Here is a 23,153-nt window from a genome sequence, read left to right as displayed (position 1 = left end):
TCATACCTCATAGATAAATGGGTCTTTATGGATTCCTTTCTTTTCTTCATCAAACTCCCTGAAATGCAGAACCACATGTGAAAAATAGAGCTACAGTATTCTGACATTTAAATTCAGAAGTTTGTCATCACTTTATCTCTGCATGACACCAGTGAGGAAAGTAAACACAAACCAGCCTTAATGCATGATTGGGAAGACAGAAAAAAGCAGAAAAAGAATATAAGTTAGGAATAGAAAAAGGAAATGTGGTAGAGATTAATAGACTACTATTCACAACTCCTTCTCAGAGGCAGCAGGATCAGGTTACCCAGCTCTACTCTCCTATCTTCTGAAACACATATTCAGTTACTATTAAAATGTAATTTACAGCCTGACTTAAGAAGTAAAAAACATCACTGGATTTTGATCTGCCACTGAATCAGTGGGTAACCACAGAAAAGTTACTTAAGGTTCCCAGCCCTAGATTTCTATGGCTAAAACATAAACATCTATTCTCCCTCTCTTTATGAGCTGTCACTAAAAACTTAGTAAATTTCATATTAAACAATTCCCTATAAAAATGTAAACACAAAACTCTCAGATATCATTTAATAATTATGGTTTCGTTCAAGAAAGTTTTAAAATAGTCATCCCAAAGCATGTTAACTATAAACCATTAAATATACCAAAACGTATATCAGTCTGATCTATACTCCGAAAGAGAATAAATCTTTGGAGTCCTACAAGAACCCATCGGAATTGTTTCAGGATACCATTTATTATTTGATCTACTCTTACTGAAATAAAAACAGGAGAACTAGCCCTGTGAATGATTGGCTTTTGCCATTTTGGATGAGATTTTGATTTATTCTTAAAGATATTTTGTCTTTTATGTATCACTGAGAGATGTTATTTGATTATTCAACAATCATGTATATCATAGGCAAGAACTCTTCTTAGATGTCCAGGATACAAAACAAAAACATAGTCCCTGGTTCATACTCTTGACTGAAGTCTAAAGAGTAAACCAACAGTTACAACACAGGGTGCTGGGTGCTCCAACAGAGGTGAATGCAGGGTGCTGTGGTAGCACAATGGAAGACATTTTGCTTAACACTAGAACTTTATCCTGAAAGCCAAGAGGGACTCACTACAAGATTGTAAATGGGAAACACCTTTCTGACCATGAGATGGAGGGTATAAAGGAGGCCAGGAAAACAGCTGCGAATAAGAAGTGACGATGGCCTGAACAGAAGCAATAGAGATGGAGGGCAAAGTGCTCCAGGTGACTGACTAGACAGGATGGGGGTGGAGGGTGGTGGAAAAGAGAAGTGACGATCTTGGATCTGAGGAGCTCTTAATTCATAGGCTTAATTCAAGAATTAATTAATTCAAGAATTCAGGAGCAAAAAAGTCAGGTTGTGGGGAAAAGATGAATTCAGTTTTGCAAATATGGAGTTTGAGGTTCTCATGGAAATTTCCAGTAGGCAACTGGATACAGAGGCATTGTGCTTACAAGTAGAAAAAAAGACTAACATCCATGAAATAATTGGGAACTATAAAGGGTCTAAATAAAACAGTATCAATGGGGGACTGGTTAAATAAGCATTACACAGGCACAGAATGAAATATTATACAGCAGTTAAAAACAATGAGCTAGATCTATAGGGTGTCATACTGGAAACCATTCAAGACATTATTAGTTCAAAATAAAAGCCTAGAGCTCTTTCTATAATGTTCAAAAAATTGGCAAGCATTACTACTTTTGCAAGAAAAAGAAAAGCAATAAAGATAAATAATGAGGAGCGCCTGGGTGGCTCAGTTGGTTGAGTGTCCAACTCTTGGTTTCAGCTCAAGTCATGTCAAGTCAAGTTCATATCTCAAGGTTTGTGAGATACAGCCCAGCATCAGGCTCTGTGCTGATGGTGCAGAGTCTGCTTGGGATTCTCTCTCCTCCTCTCTCTGCCCTTCACTCGCTCTCTCTCACTCTCAAAATAAATACATACATAAATAAACTTTTTTTTAAAAAGCCAAATTTTTTTTACAGAATAATGAAAAAGTATGGCATTTAGAAAATAGGAGGTTAGATTACATCAGTGGTTCTCAAAGTTGTGGTGTCAGGCCAGCAGCATGTTTCACCCGGCATTTGATAGAAAGGAAAATTCTTTGGCGCCACCCAGATTTACTAAATTAGAAACCCTGGAGGTGGGGCCCAGCCATCTGTGTTTTGACAAATCTCCAGGTGATTCTGAAGCAAGTTCAAGTTTGAGAACTACGGATTCGACTTTAAAGTTGGATGCAGAACTAGATGGACTCTCCTTTTGTACTAGCAATTCACTGTAATAAAGTCTCAGAGCACAGTGAAATAACGGTATGTAACAAAAACACACTATTACGTTATTGTAACTGTAGCTCATGTAACGAACCGAAACAAATACATTTCACACCAGAAAGGCTTTAAACCGATGAAGGATGCCAACATCTAGTTTTCCGTATTCTGAGAAGTGCCTCTAACATACCCTAAGTTCTGTGCATTTTTAGAATAAAGGGCCTCTTGAAAAACTTGTCACCTTCCACCTCCATTGATAACGTACACTTGTTTTCGCCTATACGAGACTACAAACAAGCCCCCACAGGGTCAACCCCACACTCGAACAGATAACCAACCGGCCATTCCCCAACTCCAAGACCCCAGGAAAGCTGCCTTAGTCTGTAACGTAGGCGCCACTGAGAAGCGACAGAGCGCTTATCCTAAAGCAGGGGCAAGAGGATTGGGGCGGAGTCGAAAACGACGCCCAGGGACAAGTGCTGTCCTCGCACCCAAGGCAACAGCAAAGGCTACAACTCACCGCAGGAGACGAGAATAAAACTCCTCAGCGGCTCGGTTCATTCGGGACCACATCATGCCCCAATTCGACTGCAGATCCGTAACCGCCAAACTGAACTGCGCGCCGGCCGCTGACGTCCTGGGTCATGACCCCATCGCCGGGACTACTTTTACACCCCACCCACTCTCGACAGGCCCCGTTTGTCCACCAAGTTAATCTTTTGTTTTAGAGCACACCGCAGTTTTTCCTCTGCCAACAATTTTCCATTCCTGTAAAAAAAAGTTAAAATAAGTTGCCGCGGCTGAGAGGGAAAAGACACTTCGTCTCGCGATAGTTGCCACGCCTCTTTATGGATTATTCCGCGGAAAGGAGTCCCTTATTTCTAAGCGATATTGTTGGCTTTGAAAGTGGGTAGATACCATAATTTGATGCATGTGAAAAAATAAGACGCTATTTGTTATTTTTATAGAGTGGTAGAGAGAGATTTTATGTCTCTGGATTGGTTCTGAGACGGGGAAGGTTGGCGGACGAGTTGAAGGCTACAAATAGAGCGGAAGTGCTAGGCACTTCCTTTTCCTATAGGAGCCGCCGGGTTGAGAGGAGCGTGGCCCTCTCCTCTCCCCGCGATGGTGAGTGGAGGTCCATTCTGGCGAACTCTTTCTTGCGCTCGGGTCCCGGCAGAAATGTATTAGGGGTTTAGGACCCAAGAACTGTAGGGGAGAAAGCGAGGATAAAGGGGATGGAGGCATCACCTGTTTTGTGGGTTGGAGCTGGGTAGTGCGGCTAATTTACGGCAGCCATTTTAGAGGCAACGTGGGCGTCCCAGCAATGGGCGACACGGTCGCTCTCAGGTGCGGAGGAATCTTTGGGATTCTAGTTTCCTTGCATCGTAGAAGGCGTGAGTTCTACCGAAAATAGGGAAGCTCTTGGGGCCTAAGACTGAATCGGGGCCATAATCAGTTTTGGGCTTTGTATTTTCAGGTGTTGTTCAGGAAGGAACATTTTCATTTTTGCCGAGGCAGATTTTATTAAAGACCCGCATATCCACATTTTTCTGAATACTCCTATGTGTTCATCTTAACACGTGCCTCTACAAAAACTTCGTCATCTCCTTAACTTAAAAGTTGCTATTTGGTGTTCTCTAAACCTATGAATTTTTTAGCCAGGTATAGTTCAGTGGGGGAAAAAGACCCTATACTTGTGATGCTTGGATGATAATTTGGACAAAATAGCACTAGAATGTTCGATGGTAGTGTTGTGGACATGGGGAATGGAAGACGAGGCAGTAGTTGGGCTTTAAAGTAATAAGAGAAATGTCAGAGAAGGTGGTCTGAAGGAGGGTGAGGAAGCATGCAGATTGTTTTTAAGAGGAAGACTTACCTCTGAGGGAGAAGGGGTATGCCCCTGGGTGTAGGTACAGACAGTAGCATCTGGAAAAGTGTGGGAGATGAAATCAACAGATTCTGTAGGCTATCCTCAGAAATTTAGTTTTGCTTTCAGGTGTAAGCCTTTGGAGAAGGTTGAGCAAAAGAAACAATGGCCAGTATCTGTACTGGTAAGTTGTGTGATACGTGTTTGAGATGAAGGGGGCCAAGGGCAGAAATTGGAAGGAGAACTGTAGGAGACAAGATATGCTGACATTTGGGGTTGAAGAGTTTACCTAGATGGTAGTATTAAATAGCACTTTCGAATCTCACAGCCTTGAATCGTTTTTGTCGTGTAAGGCCTGGTTTGAAAGCTTAATGATCAATTTTGTGCTTGAACTTGAGATTCTAAATGTTACAGTGTAAGAATGTTTTGAAGTTAATAAACGTAATGTGTTGGTAATAGCCTCTGTTTCAGCTCTGAGTGTTGTCTACCTCCCCAAATTCCAGTCTCCTGTAATTGAGGTTTTAATGGTATTGTTGATGCGTGACCATAGCGCCTTTGGCTTTGTCAGTATGAGTATCTTTTCCTTTCTCCCAGGCGTGTGCTCGTCCGTTGATATCCGTGTACTCCGAAAAGGGGGAGTCATCTGGCAAAAATGTTACTCTGCCTGCTGTATTCAAGGCTCCCATTCGACCAGATATCGTGAACTTTGTTCATACCAACTTGCGCAAAAACAATAGACAGCCATATGCTGTCAGTGAATTAGCAGGTATGGATTTTTCGAGGATTGATGTTTTAAGACCTGCTTAACAGCAGTGATGAAATAACACTCCATTGGTCCGTGTTTCTGAAGCACATGATTTTCTTGGATGTTCTGATGCTGTTGCTACCATGCATAATAGTCCTATATTAGTATGATTGGGTAGCTAAAACTTGTATTTCTTCCTAATTTCAGGTCATCAAACCAGTGCTGAGTCTTGGGGTACTGGCAGAGCCGTGGCTCGAATTCCCAGAGTTCGAGGTGGTGGGACTCACCGTTCTGGCCAGGGTGCTTTTGGAAATGTATCCTTTGTTCCACTGTGTAGATGGGTCAGCTCTTCGGGAATTTATCGAATTGAACCTGGCTTGTACGTAGTTGAAAATATTTCAAACATACTAATAGTGTCCAGGTTAAATATTGCTCTAGGCAGACAGGGGCTTGGCATTAGGAAATTTTGCTTGCAATGATGTCGTAATTTGCGTCTTACTCTGTTCTCGGCGACAGTTGCCTGCTGTCAGTAAGCTGGTTCAGAAGGGTGACGAAAATTCTTACTGAGCAAGACATGATCTTTTTTTTTTAATTGCCAAAATTTTGAAAAATGAGATTCTTAACTGGGAAAATAGATGTGTCGTGGGGGCCGCATGTTCGCACCAACGAAAACTTGGCGCCGTTGGCACCGCAGAGTGAACACAACACAGAAGCGATATGCCATCTGCTCTGCCCTGGCTGCCTCAGCCTTACCAGCACTGGTCATGTCTAAAGGTTTGTAGATTTTGTTTTATAGGACTGGTACAAAGTACCCTTCCCCCCCCCCCCCAACCATTTCAATATGTTAATGATCTGTTTCAATTCTGTTCATCCCAGAGTGCCTGACTAGATTTCCCTCTTCTAAATAATAGTTCTGACCACTTAGGTCAATAGTAAGTCATCAGTGAAGACTGTGTAACTGGGAAACTAATAGAAATACAGGGATTTCATATATTGGCAAACTTGTCCACTCAGTTCATCACGTTCCTACTCTGTAAATGTCAAAATGATGAGATTCCACTTAATTGGTCCGTGTTTCTGAAACACATGATATTTGTGGAAATTCTGACTTGGCACATTGTATTCCATTTTGCTTTTGTGGATTATATGAAATGTTTCTCGATTTTTCAAAAGGTTCGGGGTAACTAGGTTTTTGTTAATTGGCTTTGTCAGGTCATCGTATTGAGGAAGTTCCGGAACTTCCTTTGGTGGTTGAAGATAAAGTTGAAGGCTACAAGAAGACCAAGGAGGCTGTTTTGCTTCTTAAGAAACTTAAAGCCTGGAATGATATCAAAAAGGTAGGTTTAATGAACAAATTTCCCGTTTGGTGGTCCTTAACTTCATCAGATTTTAAATTTCAAAAGATGACTGGAGGATAGTGTAACTTGAGGGGCTCTGAGAACGAGGACTCTTAAAACCTTATAAAACTTAGGTTTGAATCTTGCCTGGCATTTACGGTTGCGTGTGAATGTTGGGCAATTCATCGTGGCTCCTTTCTTTACAGTGGAGACTGATTTCTTGAAATCACGTTTGAAGATGAATTACTAAGGTCATATTTTAATGAGAGTAATAAATGTTCTCGCTTTTTAGGTCTATGCCTCTCAACGAATGAGAGCTGGCAAGGGCAAAATGAGAAACCGTCGTCGTATCCAGCGCAGGGGACCCTGCATCATCTATAATGAGGACAATGGTATCATCAAGGCCTTCAGAAACATCCCCGGTAATTGTACTGCTTACGCATGTTTTGCTTGTCCATACTATGCAAGTTTATTCAGCTTTTACTATGATGAGATTCCACTGTATGGTCCGTGTTTCTGAAACACATGATTTGGTGGAACTTCTGATTGTCAGCTGAATGAGTACACCAGTGAAGGTTGGAACTGCCTGATTAGTAACATAGCTCTCAGGTACCTTACATAGCACGAAAGTAGTGCAGAAGATTTGTGTTTTTGTGTTGAGATACAGACTCCCTAATTTTCTTTTTCCTTTAAAAGGAATTACTTTGCTTAATGTAAGCAAACTGAACATTTTGAAACTTGCTCCTGGTGGGCATGTGGGACGTTTCTGCATCTGGACTGAAAGTGCTTTCCGCAAGTTGGATGATCTGTATGGCACTTGGCGTAAGGCTGCCTCCCTCAAGAGTAACTACAAGTGAGTATTGTTGGCCTTCATGTATCAAACACGGGTGTTTATGCTGCAGATACTTACATTTGCTATTGGTTTGCATGTTTTGTGAATAACGAATGTGATTTTGCCATGTGCCCTCATGTACAGATAGGATATGCCAAAATGTTGAGACACTCTGAGAAGTTGATAGCATAGTTGAAATTAACTCAGGAGAGCTTCGATTGTTAGTGAGAATTGGGAATTGAGCATCTTATTGTCAGCATTTTTTTTTCCTCAGCCTTCCCATGCATAAGATGCTTAATACAGACCTTAGCAGAATCTTGAAGAGCCCTGAGATCCAGAGAGCCCTCCGAGCACCACGGTAAACTTGTGATACTTAATCTCATTCCAACCTCTTACCATTAGTTATTTGAGAAACATGAATAATGTGAACCAAGTTGTTAATATTGTAATGTTTACTTTTCTACAGCAAGAAGATTCATCGCAGAGTCCTCAAGAAGAATCCACTGAAAAACCTGAGAATCATGTTGAAGCTGAACCCATATGCAAAGACAATGCGCCGGAACACCATTCTTCGCCAGGCCAAGAATGTAAGTGATAATTTGGTTTTTGCTGATATGTTAAGTTTTTAGAAAGGTTTGATTCTTAGGTTTTCTTCTTAATTTGTTGCAGCACAAACTCCGGATGGATAAGGCCGCAGCAGCCTTAGAAGCCAAATCCGAGGAGAAGGGCGTTCCAGGCAAGAAGCCTGTGGTAGGGAAGAAAGGAAAGAAGGCTGTTGGTGTTAAGAAGCAGAAAAAACCCTTGGCAGGAAAAAAGCCTGCAACGACCAAGAAACCAGTAGCTGAGAAGAAGCCTGCAGAGAAGAAACCCACCACGGAAGAAAAGAAACCTGCATAAAACTTATATTTGTTTATTCCATAAAAGTTAAATCATTTTGGACAGCTAATTATGAATAAAGGCCTAATCAAAGACCGTGAGAAACCTGACTTGTTGGATGTGTTTGTGAATCTTGGTTAGAATTTTATTTTGTTGCCCATAATTCCTGCCTTTGCTTCCATTTTTTTTTTTGGTCTGGTATAAAACTGGACTTTGCATTGTAAATCCATGCAGGTGAATGGAAACAACACTGCATAAATCCATGTGTAAAATCCAGTTTGTAGATAACAAGCAGATGGCTAAAAGACTGGTCTCAGATATGAAGCTATTAGGATTTAGCAATCCTTCCTCAAAAAAAAAAAAAAAACCCACTACACTTTCAAAAATAGGTAAAATTCCATAAAGGTTTGGCTTTTACAGTACCACAAGAGGGCAGAACATATACATTTAGGGGTACTGCATTAAGAAATTGATGGTTCCTCCAGAGGTTCCTGTTAGAACCTTCTGCAATAGAGTATAGTTATTGCAAGAGATGCTACCCTCAATAAATTGACCTACGTTACGAAGGTGTCCAAAGCGTTTTTCAGAACTACTTGATAACTTGGAGTTTTACTAAGGGATGAATACATTCAAGTAATGCACAGAGGAGCACCTGGGTGGCTCAGTTGGTTAAGCGTCTGACTTGACTCAGGTTATGGTTATGCGGTTTGTGGGTTCGCGCCCTACATCGGGCTCTGTGCTGACAGCTCGGAGCCTGGAGCCTGCTTCGTATTCTGCGTCTCTGTCTCTATCAAAAATAAGTAAAAACAAAAAACAAAAAAAACCCACGCAGGTTCTGCACTGTCAATGCAGAACCTTGTAAGGCGCTCCCAACTCCTGAAGCATGAGTTCATGGCCAGAGCCAAAGTCCCATCCTTAAAACCCAGAGCATCTGGCTTGTTTCCAGCTGCGGTCATGATCCCAGGGTCGCGGAATGAAGCCCAGTGTTGTGTTCCACGCTGAGCTTGCACCCTGCTTAGCGTTTTTTTTAACACTGCCCCTTTCCTGCTCACATGCTCTGCTCTAAAAAAAAAAAAACCGCAGAGAAGTCTGCGCCAAAGAACGTTGGTTTGTTTTCCTTACCCTGTTCTGTCCCAGCATGACTTCCCACCTTAAGAGTTAAATTATCCTATTTTTGTCTCCTGTCGGGATCTTGTTTTGCAACAGGTTTGTTTCCATTGGCAACCTACTTCAAATTCCACATCAAGGTGATGGATCTTACACTTGGCAGATTCAGGGCAATCTAGCCCTTAGCATACAAAGGCACCACGTCCCAATAGAATGATAGCCCTGCTTTATCTTCCTGTTCCAATTTGCACACCCTCCTAGGAACCACTTTGACGTGAGGAGGAATCCTTGCCTGCAAAAATAACAGGGCTTGTGCACCTGTGTGCTAGATACTGTGGTTTTGGTCTCTGCCCTCAAATGCGTCCGCAGGTCTTGTGGCGCCAAAATAGCCACTTGGTGCAGCACATTGAAAGTGCGATGCAGGGGGACGCCTGGGTGGCTCAAGTCGGTTGAGCGTCTCTTGGTTTCAACTCAGGTCGTCAACTCACAGTTTGTGGGTTCCAGCCCCACACGGAGCCTGCCTGGGGTTCTTTTCTCTCTCTGCCTCTACCTTGCTTGCTCGCTCTATCTCAGAATAAATAAATAGTAATATATATATAATGAAAGAAAAAAGGGGTCTCTCCTAGGAAAAGCACGCTCCCGTTGAGGAGCCAGCGAGAGTTCAGAGACGGGCCGGAAGCGTCGCTGCCCGCGTGCTACCAGCCCCGCCCAGCCTGCTGTTTGGTTTCCGGGAACGAGGGCGCCAGACGTCATTATCGGGCGCCGGGCCTGTCGGCCGGCGGGAGGAGGTGCCATGCTGAGCCGGCTCCAGGAGCTGCGCAAGGAGGAGGAGACGCTGCTCCGGTTGAAGGCGGCCCTGCACGACCAGCTGAACCGGCTCAAGGTGACCCCGGGACGCCCCGCGAACCCCAGGCCTAGGCGGCGCCCACTTTGGTTGACAAGTACCTGGGGGGCGGGACTGAGGTTGCAGGCCCACTCCTCTTAGAATCTAGGTCCTGCGGGTCTACGCCGAGGCCCGGCGATCTGTACGCGCGGCAAGACCACCGCCGCACCCGTAAACGCGGGTGGACCGCACACCACGCGCTGAGGAAGTGAGACCTCCCTAAGGCTCGCCTAGGTTCTCCCTGCCCCCGGACCCCTTCCCCCCGACCCCCTACAGCGTGTGCTAGTTTCTGTTGACGCTTGAGACAGCTCTGGTATCGTTAAGCTATAAGAGATGGGTGGATCCGTTGTGCAAAGAAAGCGAGCGGGGCCCGGAGAGAAGAGACTTGTGCCAGAGTCTCTTTTCTTCTGGCAGCTCTTAGTGACTCCACAGCCTGGACGAGATTTAGGCGCACCAGGGCCATTTCCCACCAATCCATCCTCGTTAGCCCCAGTGAGATGATCCTGATAAGCGCTGCTTTGCACCCTTCTTCAGGATCTTTACGTCCAGACGAGATGCGGGTTATGAAAGCCTTTTGTGAACTGAAAAGCATTGTATAACTGTGACATTAAAATAACACGCTTTTCCTCGGGACGGTTGCTGGCCAGTGCTCATTTATGTGCTCCTATCACTAGTACCTATACAAGTATCCAGTAGGTGGGTGTTGTGTATGAGGATGATGACCTCTAAGCCTAGGCTCCTTTATGCTCCAGGAAACACTTCCACTTTCCATTCTTCCTGCCTTCCCTTTCGCAATCCTGGGTAGAAAGCTACAGGCTAGCGAATGGGCCCCCTGTGGAATCAGAAGACATCTGGCTTTTTTTTTTTAAAGTAGCACACTTGTGTTTTCTACCCAGATCTGCTATACATACCTAGGGGAATGAAAGTCTTGGCTCAACTGAAAACACCTGTACACCCCAGGGGGAAAGGGGCTGGAGGGTTTTGGGCTCCTTTCCTAAAATCTGGGGAAATATTAAGGGCGCCATCTTTTGCTCTAGAGCTGCCCAGAGCTGCACTGTTTTCACTTCTCAGTACGCCAGCCTTTGAGCCTTTGACAGCATGATCCGTAAATTTTACCCAGGTCAGTAGCCCGGTGAAATAGTAAGCAAAGTGTCCTCGACTCCTCTCTTCTAGGTTGAAGAACTAGCCCTCCAATCAATGATTAGTTCTAGAAGAGGGGATGAAGTGCTCCCTTCTCAGCCTGCATCTGAACAGCCACATGATGTAAGTTTAATCAAGTGTGGGCCTGGGGAAAGAATGCAAAGTCCATCCTGCTCTCGGGCTGCTTGGAGGCCAAAAGTTTTTTGTAAATTACATGATCAAGCCCAAAGAGCTCAGGGAATTAAGTTATTCTGATTTAATACGCTGGCTACTACATGTGACTCTTTTAGGCAAGGACCAGCCTGCCTCTCTAGCAGCTAGGTACTCTTTATTAATCATGTGTTGTTATATTGCCTGCAGCATCCTAGTTATCCGTCCCCTCTAGTTACTCCAGTGAACCGAGGGAGAATTGGAGATCTTTGCAGGCATATGTCAAAACTTCCGCTGCTTTATAAGTAAGCCTGGGATGTGAGAACAAGAGTGTGGCTTTGACTACAAAACATAGTGCTAAAAAGTGGGTTCCAGTCCTCATCGTATCCTTCTCTTACCAATGCCCTTAGGTAAAACGGTGCAATGTTTTTCTTTCTAAATACACCATATTTGAGCATTTTTTTCTCCCAGATGCGTGTTAAGCCATGTAAAACCATGAGAGCAGCACATGTAGGCCAGCATAATTCTTAGGCATGAACCATGTTTGTAAATCAGGTAACATTCTATCAAATACTAGGGTGTTTACTCCCTCCCATTGTGGCAACAGAGGGTAGGAGGATCGGGATAGGAAGTGGCCTTACCTCCTGGTGATTAAATATTGGGGATGAATGTGCAGTTGCAATTTAAAAAAAATTTAATGTTTAAATTAAACATTAGAGAAAGAGCACAAGTGGGGGAGGGGCAGAGAGAGAGGGAGACACAGCATCCAAAGCAGGCTCCAGCCTCTGAGCTGTCAGCAGAGTCCAGCACAGGGCTCGACCTCACGAACTGCGAGACCATGACCTGTACTGAAGTCGGACACTTAACAGACTGAGCCACCCAGGTGCCCCGAGATTTGATTTTAAAACACATTTCAGAATTTGCCAGTTTGGTGACCATGTCTTTCCTACTAATCCATAATGTCCTTGCCTAAAGCAGATGTTGGTACACGTAGACAATGAAGCATCAATCAACCAAACTGCACTGGAGTTGAGCACAAGGAGCCATGTGCCGGAGGAGGAGGAGGAGGAGGAGGAATCAGATTCTTGAAGGCGGAAAGAGCCAAGGTTTGTCCTATGAATTAAGTTCCTACATCTCAGGACCTTTGTCTCCTCAAAAAAATATTCTTTCAAAGTGGGCCCTCTGGCCCGCTTTAAAAGGAAGCAAGAACCTTAGGATGATGTGTAGTTCTAAACATGGTTCCATCCATAGCTGACGTTTCAGTGACCTGGAAAAGCACAGATGTGGTATCTTAGCCTTGAGCAATGTGGGCGGTGCTGCGTCTGTATTCTGGTCAGATTCCGTAATTATGCTCAAAACAGAAAGTTTCCTCTCCAGTGCTATTGAGAAAGTCCGGCATTTGCCAAAAGGGCAGAGTTTAAATACAAGCCAGCCTTTCCAGTCAACAATGCCTCTTTTAAGAAAGCCAATTAAAGGCCATCTGCATGCCATTGAACCACTGTGAGCAGCAAGGCCACAGTCTAGGAGAGAAGGATGACAAGTGAGGAGTACAGAAAGCCACTTGGGAACACAGGCTGCTGCCACCTCTCGGGTGACATCACAGCACGCTGCCGACAACATGCTTGGGAGATTAGGCTTTTGTAATAATGACTGTTACAAAATAACAGTTGCTAAAATTTGTATGCTGCCCCTTTTTCAGTGAAATACAGGTAAGTACTGCTGATTTTTATTAAAGTAACTTACCCTGCCCAAGCAATAGAAAAGCCAAACAAAACATACAGAACCTCCTCAAGCAGAACTTCTGCTGTAACTGCTCCAGGAGAGAACATGGATGGGTGTATGTATTAATCCACATTTCATTCCAGTGATTTTCAGCTACTCTTATAGGAAATAGCCAAAAGTTTAAATGAGCGTATTTCTTGGAAAACACAGTGTGAAAATTGTTTTGCAACAAAAGCAACCAAACTTTACGTTTCGGGAATCTAATTTATGAGTGTGGGTTTTCGAGAGCTAGAAAAGTTGGCTCTGAATTCTAGCTCTACCACTAACTGGGCACTTGCCTTATTGAACTCTTTGCAGCTCTCAGTTTCCCGCGTGTAAAATGACAGGGTGCGCACCTGCTCCAGCACTCTGGCATGTGGTTATGGGGTGCTCGTGAGGCATCATGTAAAACTCTAGCTACTGTTGGTGTCTCAGCAAGAGGGAGTCTAAGGAAGGAATTGGACATGGGGAACTCAAAACACCAAGACCGATGCAGGGAACATTATTCTTGAAAACAAGATCATTCCTGGTAAAAACTACTAGGGAAAAACCCTTGGACTCCCAAAATGTAACACTTTTGTATAGAATAGAGAATTTAGGACACTCAGAACAGATGTTAGCCTTACAGCGAGAAAAAATGCTGGACCGGCCTAGGCGGTATACGTAACAAGAAGCAGTTTTCTAAACCCTGGCTGTATTCTAAGCTCCTGTCCATCTAGAGTGGGACTACCTACTCAGGAGATTGAATCACGTTGTTCTTAGTTTGAAAACAAAAGAGGCCTTGTGTTTTTAAATACGTATTTATTGGTTTTCTGTAACCTGCCCTCTGGAAGAAAATGGGGCAAGAGGTGCTGACCAGGCGTCACCACACGAACCTGAAGTTCTGAAAGTCACTGGTCAAAAAAAGGCATCGGTGGTCAGTTTGTTTTCTGTGACTTCACTGCTACCTCACAGGCGGGACGAAGGCAGCGCAGGCCCATTCCCCTCCAGGAAAGTGGAATGAAGAGGGGAAACCATTGCTCAGTGGAGCCAAACAGCACGGGGCTGGGTGTCCTGGGTAGAGGCTCCCACACCAGCTGGGCACGGCCAAGAGCAGGGTGCTCCCGTGAACAGGCCGGTTACCCCCTGACCCCACCCTGCCTGCTTTTCCCTGGGTAGAAACGGCAGGAAGAGAGGGGATCTGTTGCTCCCAGGTGCACGGGAAGGGTAGTTGGAAGGCTCACACCTAAGTGTTTGATGGCTGAGAAGACTTGGACAAAGTCCAACTTGGAATTACAGGAAGGCCCATTGGTCCAGAGCACTGGACTCGTCCCCAGTGTGGCATTTCTGCCTTGCAGCCTCCTCCTTGTCTTTACCCTTTGCCCTCACAGGAAGGCTTGACGACACCATTTGATTTCTCAAATCCTACCACAAAAGTAGACCTGTTTTTTCATCCTTTTAACTTGATAGTATATTTATTAGAATAAGAGATTAGATTTGTTAAACATCTGGGTTGAAATGGTTAAAAGGATTTTCATACAATTCTTAGGCACTATACACACTTGTTTACAATAGCATTGGTACTTGGATTTGGGGAAAGATAAATCTCATACACTTTAATGCCTTGATCCATTTGTAACATTCAAAGTAACCATCATTTTAGAAACACTAATTCAAACTTAAAGAGACACATACCACTAAATATCCCACATAATATATTTTAAAATAAATATAGAAATACAACCAGAAGTCTACAAATCATCACAGTAGACAGACTGGTGAAGCCCCAGCTATCGTGGCAGTGAAGGGCTCTGGCTAGATTTTGACAGAAATTGCTTCATTCTACACCAAAAGCAAAAATATAATAAAATAACAAGATCTATACTTTCTGATGTTCTTTTTCATAGCAGCAAAGCATGCTTCACATGCAGTGCCTGTGAAGGATCTTACAAGGCTCCTACCCCAACAGAAGGAAGGTGCGCCCGGCAAGAATGCAGTACCACCAAGTGTCAAAAGAATCCCAAAACTACAGGCAGCTAGCCAGTCACGGTGGGGGAAGAGCAGTGCAATTTTCAGTAAGAATGACTACCCACAGTCACCAAGGTTTCACTGTAACTGAACGTTGCGCATGTTTGGATCAACATACACAAAAATAGCCCCAAGCACAAAGCCAATCCACTTAGGGAAATAACAGAATAAATGACAGTAATATTAAAAAAGACACAAATAGAATTTTGGCACATGCTGTGTTCTTCATCCTTTGTCGTAGGCGAAATGCACGTCTGAACGGAGACAGGCATGGCAAAGAGGCCTGAAAGCGACAATGGCACACCACTGGGCAGGGGACTCGCTCTTTGCTGCTTCCCAGATACTTAGACGCCGGCCGCGTGGGTCGGTGTACTGGGCTGGTTAAGGCCGATGGTGGAGCAGAGCCAACCTGCAAAATCCACTTCCTCACCATCAGATCTCTTGATAAAGGCATGAACCTGTGTGGGAGGAAACAGTAAGTTAAAGGAAAGTTCAAGAGTCCCGAGTCTAGACTTGGGACCACTTGCAATCCCGGAGCCTGCCTGCCATTGGGCGGCAGTAGGGGGCCAGGAAGGGGGCCGGCTGCCGCCCCGCCCCGACAGCCCACTCTGCCTGTTTGATCTGCCCGGGGGCCTCAGCTGCTCACTTCCCTGGGCCTTCGCTCTTCCACTGCGAACTGGGAGTAGTAGCTCTGCCCTCCGCGCCCCACAGGGTGGCTTGAAGGAGCAAAATAATGAACGGGTGGACTTCGGAGTGTGCGTGATACTGCACGGGCTCTGCAAGCTCAGATGTTCTCCGGTATTACTGCCCCACTCTTCCGAGAGGGGCTGCGGAGGATACTGAACACAAGGTGAGCCCGTCAGTGGTGGAAAAGGCCCCGTCCCCATGAAGGAGTGGGCTGGCCCGCTCCTTCCCTCGGCTCGTCCTTTATGCTCACGGGTGGACACGGGAGCCTTTTGTTTGGGATTCTGCAGCCCCAGGGTCAATGGGACCATACTGGTCAAGGCAGCGGGGAATGGGCTGTAGGAGGACTGGATGGATGACCGACCGAGAACAAATGAATAAGCGGGTCGTGTACAAATTGGAAATAAATGGACTTACCATGAGTTGTTTCAGATCTGCTCTCTCTGCTGGGTTTTTTATGAGGCTTAAAGAAAGAAAGATAATGTCAGAGAGATTTCCTGGCACTGGCTCCAACTCAAGTTATTTCACGTTTACATGCCTATCCTCCCCACACCCTGTATTCACCTTCCTGTTCCTAGCATTGCGGCATGCCTGCAGGTTCGTAAGTGCTGAATTAACCTGAGATCAGAAGGCAATGTGCCCATCCCTGTAGGGCAGGTGAGGGGCAGCTTTTACCCAGTGCTGTGGTCAGCCCAGTTACTGAAGTCCTAGCATTCTGGAGGCGTGGGGGAAAGGGCAGAGCTCCGTTCCCCAAGACCAGGTGGGGAGGCCGACAAAACCAGCATATCTCCAGAGAGCAAGGAGGTGACTTACCATTTATTCACAAAATCTTGAAATTCCAGACTGAATACTCCACTGGGCAGCTTTGGAGGAGGCTGTAAATACAGGTTAAGACTTAAGAAATGCCTGGCTTCCTTCTCCAGCCATATTCCCCACAGCTCCCCCCCCCCCCCACGCCTTGGGACAGTGCTGCCCTTAACCAACCAAGGGAAGACAGGGGTTAGAGGCCAGTGGCTGGGCCACCCAGGTGGAACCACTGTCTCAAGCCACAGCTGGAACTGGGGCCAAGTTGGTGGCTACCACTCACTTGCCAGTGACTAAACAAACCAGTTTCTGACTCTTAGTTTATCCTTCTGTGACGTGAGGAAGACCTCGTTCTCTCTGGGACCCCTTCTAGCTGATCCAACTGTAAACCCTGGAGTGTGTCCTGGAACTAGGAGCTAGGGGGGTGTGCTAACCACCAGGCATAACGCAGCCCAGACAGCACCCGTGGAAGACACAGAAGGCTGAATCGTAAAATGTATACCCCTTTTCCGCTATACCCTGAAGAAGCGGCGGAGAAAGATTAATATAACATCAGCTGAGAGGGCTGGGTCTGGAAGAATGTTCCCTGCACACTTCTGGAAGGAGGCTGTTTGCGGGCATCGATGCTAGGACACTGGCAACAGCTCTCGTGTTCCCAGGGTACGCAGTGGAGGTCACGCAGGGTGACACAGGACAGGGCTCCTGGAGCACCTGGCTCGTGTGTTCCACGCAGACCCAGGAAATGGGACCCACCCTCCTGTGACCTGTACCGGGGCAGAGTGTTGGCCTCCTTGTGAGTGGACTCCCACAGTGCCCGGATGTCACTGCCTTGATGTGCAGCCCCAACCAACAGGTGATCAGAGACTGAAAAACACACTACCAACAAAGCCCTGCCTCACCCTCTTGCCCTGAAGGGCTTACCACGACACCAGGCAAATGAGACTGATCTGGGGGCCAGGGACTAAAAACCCAGCTCTCAGGCCCACCCTGCAGATGGTCGCTGCTGCTGAGGGGGATGAAGGGAACATTCAAAGGAGGGATTGACTGCCTGGCCTCCAGAGTCCCAAGTAGGATGGGGGCCGGGCAAAAGAGGGGCTGTGAGGTGCCCACACCTGACTTAGCGGCCCAGCCTCTTGGGAGGATAGGGAGGGGAGCTGGGAGGAGTGGGTGGTAAGGAAGTACACTAGGGGGGAAGGAACTTAGCTACTTTTCATCTCGGAGCCTGAGTTTCCTCACCTGTATGAAAAGGATGATGAAACCAGCCGGGCCACCAGAGGCTGGCAGCGGGCGCACTAGGAGACCAGACCGGCGGCTGCTGATTTACTCAGGCTCTCTCTTCCCTGCGGTTCCCACCCAGCACCACCCAGCTCAGGTCCCGGCAGCAGAGGATGGCTCTCCGCACTACCACAAATGCAAGGCGCTGTGCCTTCCTTGAGTCCGTAAGCAGCCGAGATCACATGCTGCACTTCGTCCCATGTCTCATTGCTTAGCATAAAGCTGTGCAGACAGCAAGGACGAGGCAAGTGAACCTCCCTAGGGATTTCGTAACTGATGGCGTGAAGCAGGATTTTCCCTGTTTGGCTCGTAATGGACACGGGGACCATTTTGAGCCTTTTGGGGTCTGGTTTTAGAGAGCAGTAAGAAGTATGAAAAGTTACCCCGCTAGTCTCTTGAAGAGAACAGAGCCATGCCTCTTACCGTGTACCCCAGCTGCGTGGGGCCTCCAGCTGCCTCCCCAAGCTAACAGACCTCGCCCCTCCTCCACTCCCCACGCCACACCTGAGGCCGGGGGTGCTGGCCCTACCTCTAGAAATCCTGCCGCAGCAAAGCCCCGCTCCTCTGGGAGCCCTGCCCCAGCCCCTCTGTGCCACCGCTCCCCGCCCCCTCAAGCCAGGATTTGATGAATGCTGGGCAGTCTCTCCCTTCCTTGATCCTTTCTTCATTTAAACATACTGGTATAGGTGCGTTACACAAATAATGTGTGTTCTCTGCATTAAAGCCAGCCAGCAGCAATAAGCCAAAAGAAATTTCCACCATCCAGAAAGAACCACCATTTCTACTGCTTTTCAGATTTTGTATGTACGTACATGCATACAGATTTGTTAAAGAACTGATCACAGTACACATACTACTTTGTAATGTTTTCCACACACTTTATAGGGAATATTTTCCATACCTGTTTCTACATTGTCATTTTTTTATATCTATTGCTTTTAATGGCACTTACAGTCGGAAACCCTAATTTGCAGGTATGTGTGGACTTGCTTTGCCTCCCATATTAACCTAATGGTCTTCACGACGAGGGACTTTTGTTTTCCCGTCTGTAGCCCCCCACCTCGTGCGTAGCACCACCCCACAGTGCACATGTAGCCCACAGTAAGTGCACAAGAAATACGTGGTGAATGAAGGAGTGTAATGGCCACACTGGAGGCTCCTGAATCTGAGACAGGACGAGAAACTCAGAGCTACCCAAATATGCTCCCTGGGAAAGGGGCACCCGCAGCCTCTAAACCAGCCGCTCAGTTCCAAGAGCGTGATGCCCTACAAGCAGCCCCACTGTGGGAACAACACACAGGCTTCCCAAATCAACAGAGTCTTTTCTTAATAGAAGCAGATACGAGGTCAAGGAAGCTACGCAGTACTTACCTCGTTGACTATGTAATCCAACAACTCAAAAATTGCCATGGGAGGTCGGCTGTCCATTCCATACGCTACAGATTTTATAACGAGAAAAAAGAAAACGCTTCTCAGAAAAACAGACAGGAGGTTATTTGCCAGTCTGACGCTAGGGACCGGGGGCATGGGTCCTGGGGACCAGAACAGGGTGGTGGACAATAAGCAGAGACACAAGAGCCCCAGATAAGGCCGAGGACAGAGGGGACAGCAAAGGCCACTGAGTCGGCCAGCCGGGTAGGAGTCTGGGCTCTGCCACCTGCAAGGTTTGCGACCTCAGGCAAATCCATGGGCTGCTGAGCTTAGTTTGGAGTTTGGTGAAGGGGAGATGGGTCACTATGTCCGCCTGTCTTCCCTTGCTTGAGAGAGGAGCAAATGAGACGATAACTAAGGAGCTTGAGGACTTAAGTGTTAATGCTCCCTGAACTTGGGTTTCTTCCTTTTACTAAACTCGAGTCCCCAGCCAGCCTCAGGGGCCACAGCCACGAGCCCCTCCCGGGACCCACCATCAGCGACCCCTGCCCTCTGCTTCTCCCTTCACATACACCCTCTTCCATGAGGGCCTCAGGGACAGGCCTTCCTGGTCACAAAGCAATGTCCCGGCAGGAATTACATCAGAAGATGGTGGCTCGGCCAGCACCTTCCCAGTACCAGGTTTACTTCCCAGTATTCGTGATCAGAGAGGCAAGCGGTGCGGCACAGCACTCGGCACCTAGGACTCAGGCGTGGACAATGACATATGTAGTCTCGACAAGTCAGGCACTTGGTGCCTCGGTTTCCTCACATTTAAGAGATTATAACAGTGCTCACACATGATTGCTATTAAAATTAGACAATACTGGACAAATCCATGGAGACAGAAAGTAGATGAGTGGTTGCCAGGGGGTGGGGGTGGGAGGAGTTGGGAGTGATTGCTCACGGAGGTGAGGTTTCTTTTTGGGGTGACAGAAATATTCTGCAATTACACAGTGGTGATGATTACACAACATGGGAGAATATACTAAAAACCACTGAACTGTCCACTTTAAAATGTGCATTTTATGTTATGTGAACTTTATCTCAAAGAAAATCTACCTAAAAACCAGTCAGGATTTTTAAAAATTAGGTAACGCATATAAAGTACTAAATGCAGTGCCAGGAACACAGCAGGCACTCAACAAAGGGTGGCAGGCTGTCCACGGAAACAATTTAACACCCACCTGGAGACCCCTGCTCTGCTTCTCCCCCCTTCCCCCCGCCTGGCATCCAGAGACAGGCAATCAGTCTTGGGAGAGTGTTCGGAGAATCAGCCCCCCAGAAACCACAGCAGCAAGGGCAGGCCAAGCTGGGGCCACTCACAGCTGAGGGGCCTTCCAGGGGTCCTCGGCCTGGGTGGCGTCTCAGCCGCATCTCCCTCCACTTGGCACCCAAACAGCAGCTCCAGCTCCTTGGCATCGGGAGGAGGGATGGGATACCTCCCGACTGCCATCTCAACCAGAGACAGCCCCATGCTCCAGATGTCCGACTGCACGGAGTAATGAGTCCCCTGGAGTCTTTCTGGCTGCAGGAGAAGTGGACACAGTTATGATCACCTGTGAGATCATCCAGGCCCACACAGAAGAGGGACAGGCGAGTCTCCATGGAAGCTCCAGGGAGATCTCAGGACTCCCTGCCCCTCTGAGGCTTGCCTGCACCACAGGGAGTGGCCTGTCCTGCTTGGTCCGGGTCCGGGTCCTGGTCCTGGTCCTGGCCCCGGCCCTAGAGCTGCTGATGCATTTTGTCTTCTTTGGAACTTCCACTAACTGCTTTCACTTGGTTTCTGACCTGCCCCCAGCTACTGCGTTTAAACCCTCTGACCCACGCCTCCTCACTGCCATCTCCCCGTAACCTGCCCTCGCTAACAGCCTCTGGCCTGGCTGGACCCTGGCTGCCACTTCAGCTGGGGCTCCAGCTTTGCCCAGTCTGGTCACTGTCTTGCATGTGCAGCACAGCCTGTCCAAAGCCCAGCTGCGAGGTTCATGTTGTCACCTTCATCTGAAACATGAGGCTTCTGGAACATGGGTCACGAATGAAGTGTGCACAGGGTAGAAAGAACACCGGCCTTGAGGGGCGCCTGGGTGGCTCAGTCAGTTAAGCATCCAGCTTCAGCTGAGGTCATGATCTCACGGCTCATAGGTTCGAGCCCTGCATCAGGCCCTGTGCCAAGAGCTCAGAGCCTGGAGCCTGCTTGGGCTTCCGTGTCTCCCTCTAGCTCTCTGCCCCTCCCCCACTCACGTCCTGTCTTTCCCTCAAAATAATAAACATTAAAAAACAAAAACAAAACAAAACACCAGCCTTGAGAGTCAGGAGAGCTGAGCTCTAAGACCAGCTCCACCACTGACTCACTGACTGTTCCTGAACAACATGGAGCAGGAGAAAAGGCAAAGGATCTGGGGTCAGGAGACTCGAGTTCACGCTCCAACTCTGCAACTTGTAAACTGTGTGATCCTGAGCCTCAGTTCCCTCATCTATAAAGTGGAGCTGATGAACACGGTGTTAACATCAATAACGACATAACAAAATACCTGCTCTCCTTACTATGGTTACCAAGAAGGTCAAACCAAACGAAAATGTATGTTCGATGCTGCAAAATGCTACCCAAGTATGGGTTGAGTCGGAAGAGTCAGGAAAAAAATATATGGTGCTATACAAAGCATTATTTTTATTCAGTGTTAATTGAAATAGCACATATATTTCAAGAACTCTACAAAAAATCTTTATTCTGACAATTACACTTTTTTTTAGACATCATTAATGTCTCCCAAGGGATTTTTTCACTAACTCAAATACTGGACTATTTTGGAACTGACCATGTAACCACAAAGACCCAAACCACTAACCCTGGATCAATAGGTCCCGCAGTGTGTTGACTGATTTCGAACTTTGCGGTTGGCAGTTGAGTGGTCCAGAATGCTAGCTGCTCAGTTCTTAGACTGAGTGAGGGGACTAACTGGCAAGGAGACCTGGCTTTCAGTCCAGGCTCTGCATCTGGATTTCCTCATCTCTAAAATGGGAGCGATATCTTCACTTTCACAGGGCCACCACACAGACGAGAACACAGAAAACACGATGTACCGGGATGCCCCAGCCTCTGTGCCTGCCCCTCCAATTAACCCATGCCTACACTCACTGCCCCCTCCGTACAGATCCCCACTCACCCTAGCACTCCTCTATCTGCCCCACGCCAGCACTCACCCAGTGTCACACTCCCCCCTTTCTGAATCGTTCTCTGGAGCACACTAGCCATTTACTCACCAAGCGCTCCCTGGGCACCTACCACATGCCAGGCCCCGAGCCAGACCCTAGGGACAACTGAGACACCTATGGCCCTATTCTTGTCCTCCCGGAGCTCATGGCATGGGGGAGAGAAGAGAACATGGCTGCCACCTCCTTGGGGAGGGACCATGATGCCTCATCCTTCATTCTTTCTCTCCCACCTCTACCACCCAGGACAGGTTCTGGCTCTACAGGGGAAGCCACCCACTTGGCTCCTATCCCTGACCATGCAAGACATGTGAGAGATGGAACCCACTGCTCATACCGACATGTAGGACCTTGTGCCCACGAAGGAGTTGGCCATGGAGTCGATGAGCTGCCCGCTGACCCCAAAGTCACAGAGCTTGATCTCCCCACGAGAGTTCACTAGGATGTTGGAAGGCTTGACATCTGCAGGGGAGGCAACAAAGAAAAGGAGGGAGTTGATACAGGTAGATCGGGGAGAGGGAGGAGGGTCAGCATTCTATAGACAGACCAGCCCCAACCGTGAGTCCAACGACAGCTGCCATCACTAAACCAGCCCTTGGCTTGCAAACACTGGACACCAAGGTCCCTCATTCCCCCTAGTTCAGGGTTCGAGAAAAGACTGTCAGGAGAGGATATAACAACCTGTTGTACAAGTAGGACAGAAAGTCAGTGGATTTTCACTCTTTGAGAATACAGGCCTAAACACATGACCCAC

At 47.0% G+C, this 23,153-nt stretch overlaps 4 protein-coding genes and 4 non-coding genes across 15 annotated transcripts in view; 6 read left to right on the top strand and 2 right to left on the bottom strand.

The window, feature by feature from the left end:
• The window catches only part of ZWILCH (zwilch kinetochore protein), a 38,143-nt gene extending 35,014 nt beyond the window's left edge, over window positions 1-3,129 (bottom strand). For 2 of the 5 annotated variants that reach the window (XM_040493045.1, XM_040493047.1), the window contains exons 1-2: window positions 2,829-3,127; window positions 7-58 (exon numbers count right to left, since the gene is read on the bottom strand). In XM_040493045.1, the coding sequence (XP_040348979.1) occupies window positions 7-58; window positions 2,829-2,884 (108 nt within the window). In that variant the 5' untranslated portion in view covers window positions 2,885-3,127. Of the gene's footprint in view, window positions 1-6; window positions 59-2,828 lie in introns of all 5 variants that reach the window. The other 3 variants (XM_040493044.1, XM_040493046.1, XM_040493048.1) reach the window with 3 other exon arrangements.
• Window positions 3,130-3,332: 203 nt separating this feature from the next.
• RPL4 (ribosomal protein L4) lies at window positions 3,333-8,078 on the top strand. Its single transcript, XM_040493038.1, has 10 exons — window positions 3,333-3,436; window positions 4,773-4,944; window positions 5,131-5,237; window positions 5,559-5,697; window positions 6,136-6,260; window positions 6,553-6,682; window positions 6,957-7,113; window positions 7,367-7,450; window positions 7,559-7,679; window positions 7,762-8,078. The coding sequence occupies exons 1-10, from the start codon at window positions 3,434-3,436 to the stop codon at window positions 7,987-7,989; spliced, it is 1,266 nt and encodes a 421-aa protein (XP_040348972.1). The 5' UTR covers window positions 3,333-3,433; the 3' UTR covers window positions 7,990-8,078.
• On the top strand, window positions 4,987-5,057 carry LOC121042139 (small nucleolar RNA SNORD18). Its single transcript, XR_005795999.1, has one exon. It is a non-coding gene; the product is annotated as a small nucleolar RNA SNORD18 (small nucleolar RNA).
• On the top strand, window positions 5,395-5,493 carry LOC121042140 (small nucleolar RNA SNORD16). Its single transcript, XR_005796000.1, has one exon. It is a non-coding gene; the product is annotated as a small nucleolar RNA SNORD16 (small nucleolar RNA).
• Window positions 5,964-6,035, top strand: LOC121042137 (small nucleolar RNA SNORD18). The gene has a single exon (XR_005795997.1). It is a non-coding gene; the product is annotated as a small nucleolar RNA SNORD18 (small nucleolar RNA).
• On the top strand, window positions 6,741-6,810 carry LOC121042138 (small nucleolar RNA SNORD18). Its single transcript, XR_005795998.1, has one exon. It is a non-coding gene; the product is annotated as a small nucleolar RNA SNORD18 (small nucleolar RNA).
• Window positions 8,079-9,812: 1,734 nt separating the features above from the next.
• Window positions 9,813-16,133, top strand: SNAPC5 (small nuclear RNA activating complex polypeptide 5). 3 transcript variants are annotated; one of them, XM_040493041.1, is made up of 4 exons: window positions 9,813-9,958; window positions 11,132-11,221; window positions 12,224-12,354; window positions 15,258-16,133. In XM_040493041.1, exons 1-3 carry the CDS (start codon window positions 9,869-9,871, stop codon window positions 12,335-12,337), a joined length of 294 nt encoding a protein of 97 aa, XP_040348975.1. In that variant the 5' UTR covers window positions 9,813-9,868; the 3' UTR covers window positions 12,338-12,354; window positions 15,258-16,133. The 3 variants fall into 3 exon arrangements, with proteins under 3 accessions (XP_040348975.1, XP_040348976.1, XP_040348977.1); XM_040493042.1 differs by having other exon boundaries at window positions 9,818-9,958; window positions 12,227-12,354; XM_040493043.1 differs by lacking the exon at window positions 9,813-9,958 and adding an exon at window positions 10,061-10,166 and having other exon boundaries at window positions 12,227-12,354.
• The window catches only part of MAP2K1 (mitogen-activated protein kinase kinase 1), a 79,426-nt gene continuing 70,706 nt past the window's right edge, over window positions 14,434-23,153 (bottom strand). For both annotated transcript variants that reach the window (XM_040493039.1, XM_040493040.1), the window contains exons 6-11: window positions 22,737-22,861; window positions 20,516-20,717; window positions 19,151-19,215; window positions 16,514-16,575; window positions 16,118-16,163; window positions 14,434-15,474 (exon numbers count right to left, since the gene is read on the bottom strand). In XM_040493039.1, the coding sequence (XP_040348973.1) occupies window positions 15,361-15,474; window positions 16,118-16,163; window positions 16,514-16,575; window positions 19,151-19,215; window positions 20,516-20,717; window positions 22,737-22,861 (614 nt within the window). In that variant the 3' untranslated portion in view covers window positions 14,434-15,360. The remainder of the gene's footprint in view (window positions 15,475-16,117; window positions 16,164-16,513; window positions 16,576-19,150; window positions 19,216-20,515; window positions 20,718-22,736; window positions 22,862-23,153) is intronic.

The sequence above is a fragment of the Herpailurus yagouaroundi genome, unplaced genomic scaffold, assembly GCF_014898765.1.
Source record: "Herpailurus yagouaroundi ecotype Mexico unplaced genomic scaffold, PumYag 184, whole genome shotgun sequence".
NCBI lineage: Eukaryota > Metazoa > Chordata > Mammalia > Carnivora > Felidae > Herpailurus > Herpailurus yagouaroundi.
This window is presented reverse-complemented; position numbering and strand designations above follow the sequence as displayed.

What these genes read in the sequence shown, in the direction of transcription:
- RPL4 (XM_040493038.1), top strand. An exon ending in GCCAGGGTGCTTTTGGAAAT is followed by an intron (nt 5,238 to 5,558) that starts GTATCCTTTGTT and finishes CTGGGAAAATAG; the next exon opens with ATGTGTCGTGGGGGCCGCAT. An exon ending in TTCTTCGCCAGGCCAAGAAT is followed by an intron (nt 7,680 to 7,761) that starts GTAAGTGATAAT and finishes AATTTGTTGCAG; the next exon opens with CACAAACTCCGGATGGATAA.
- SNAPC5 (XM_040493041.1), top strand. Translation starts at nt 9,869, where the DNA reads ATGCTGAGCCGGCTCCAGGAGCTGCGCAAGGAGGAGGAGACGCTGCTC. An exon ending in ACCAGCTGAACCGGCTCAAG is followed by an intron (nt 9,959 to 11,131) that starts GTGACCCCGGGA and finishes CCTCTCTTCTAG; the next exon opens with GTTGAAGAACTAGCCCTCCA. An exon ending in CATCTGAACAGCCACATGAT is followed by an intron (nt 11,222 to 12,223) that starts GTAAGTTTAATC and finishes CCTTGCCTAAAG; the next exon opens with CAGATGTTGGTACACGTAGA.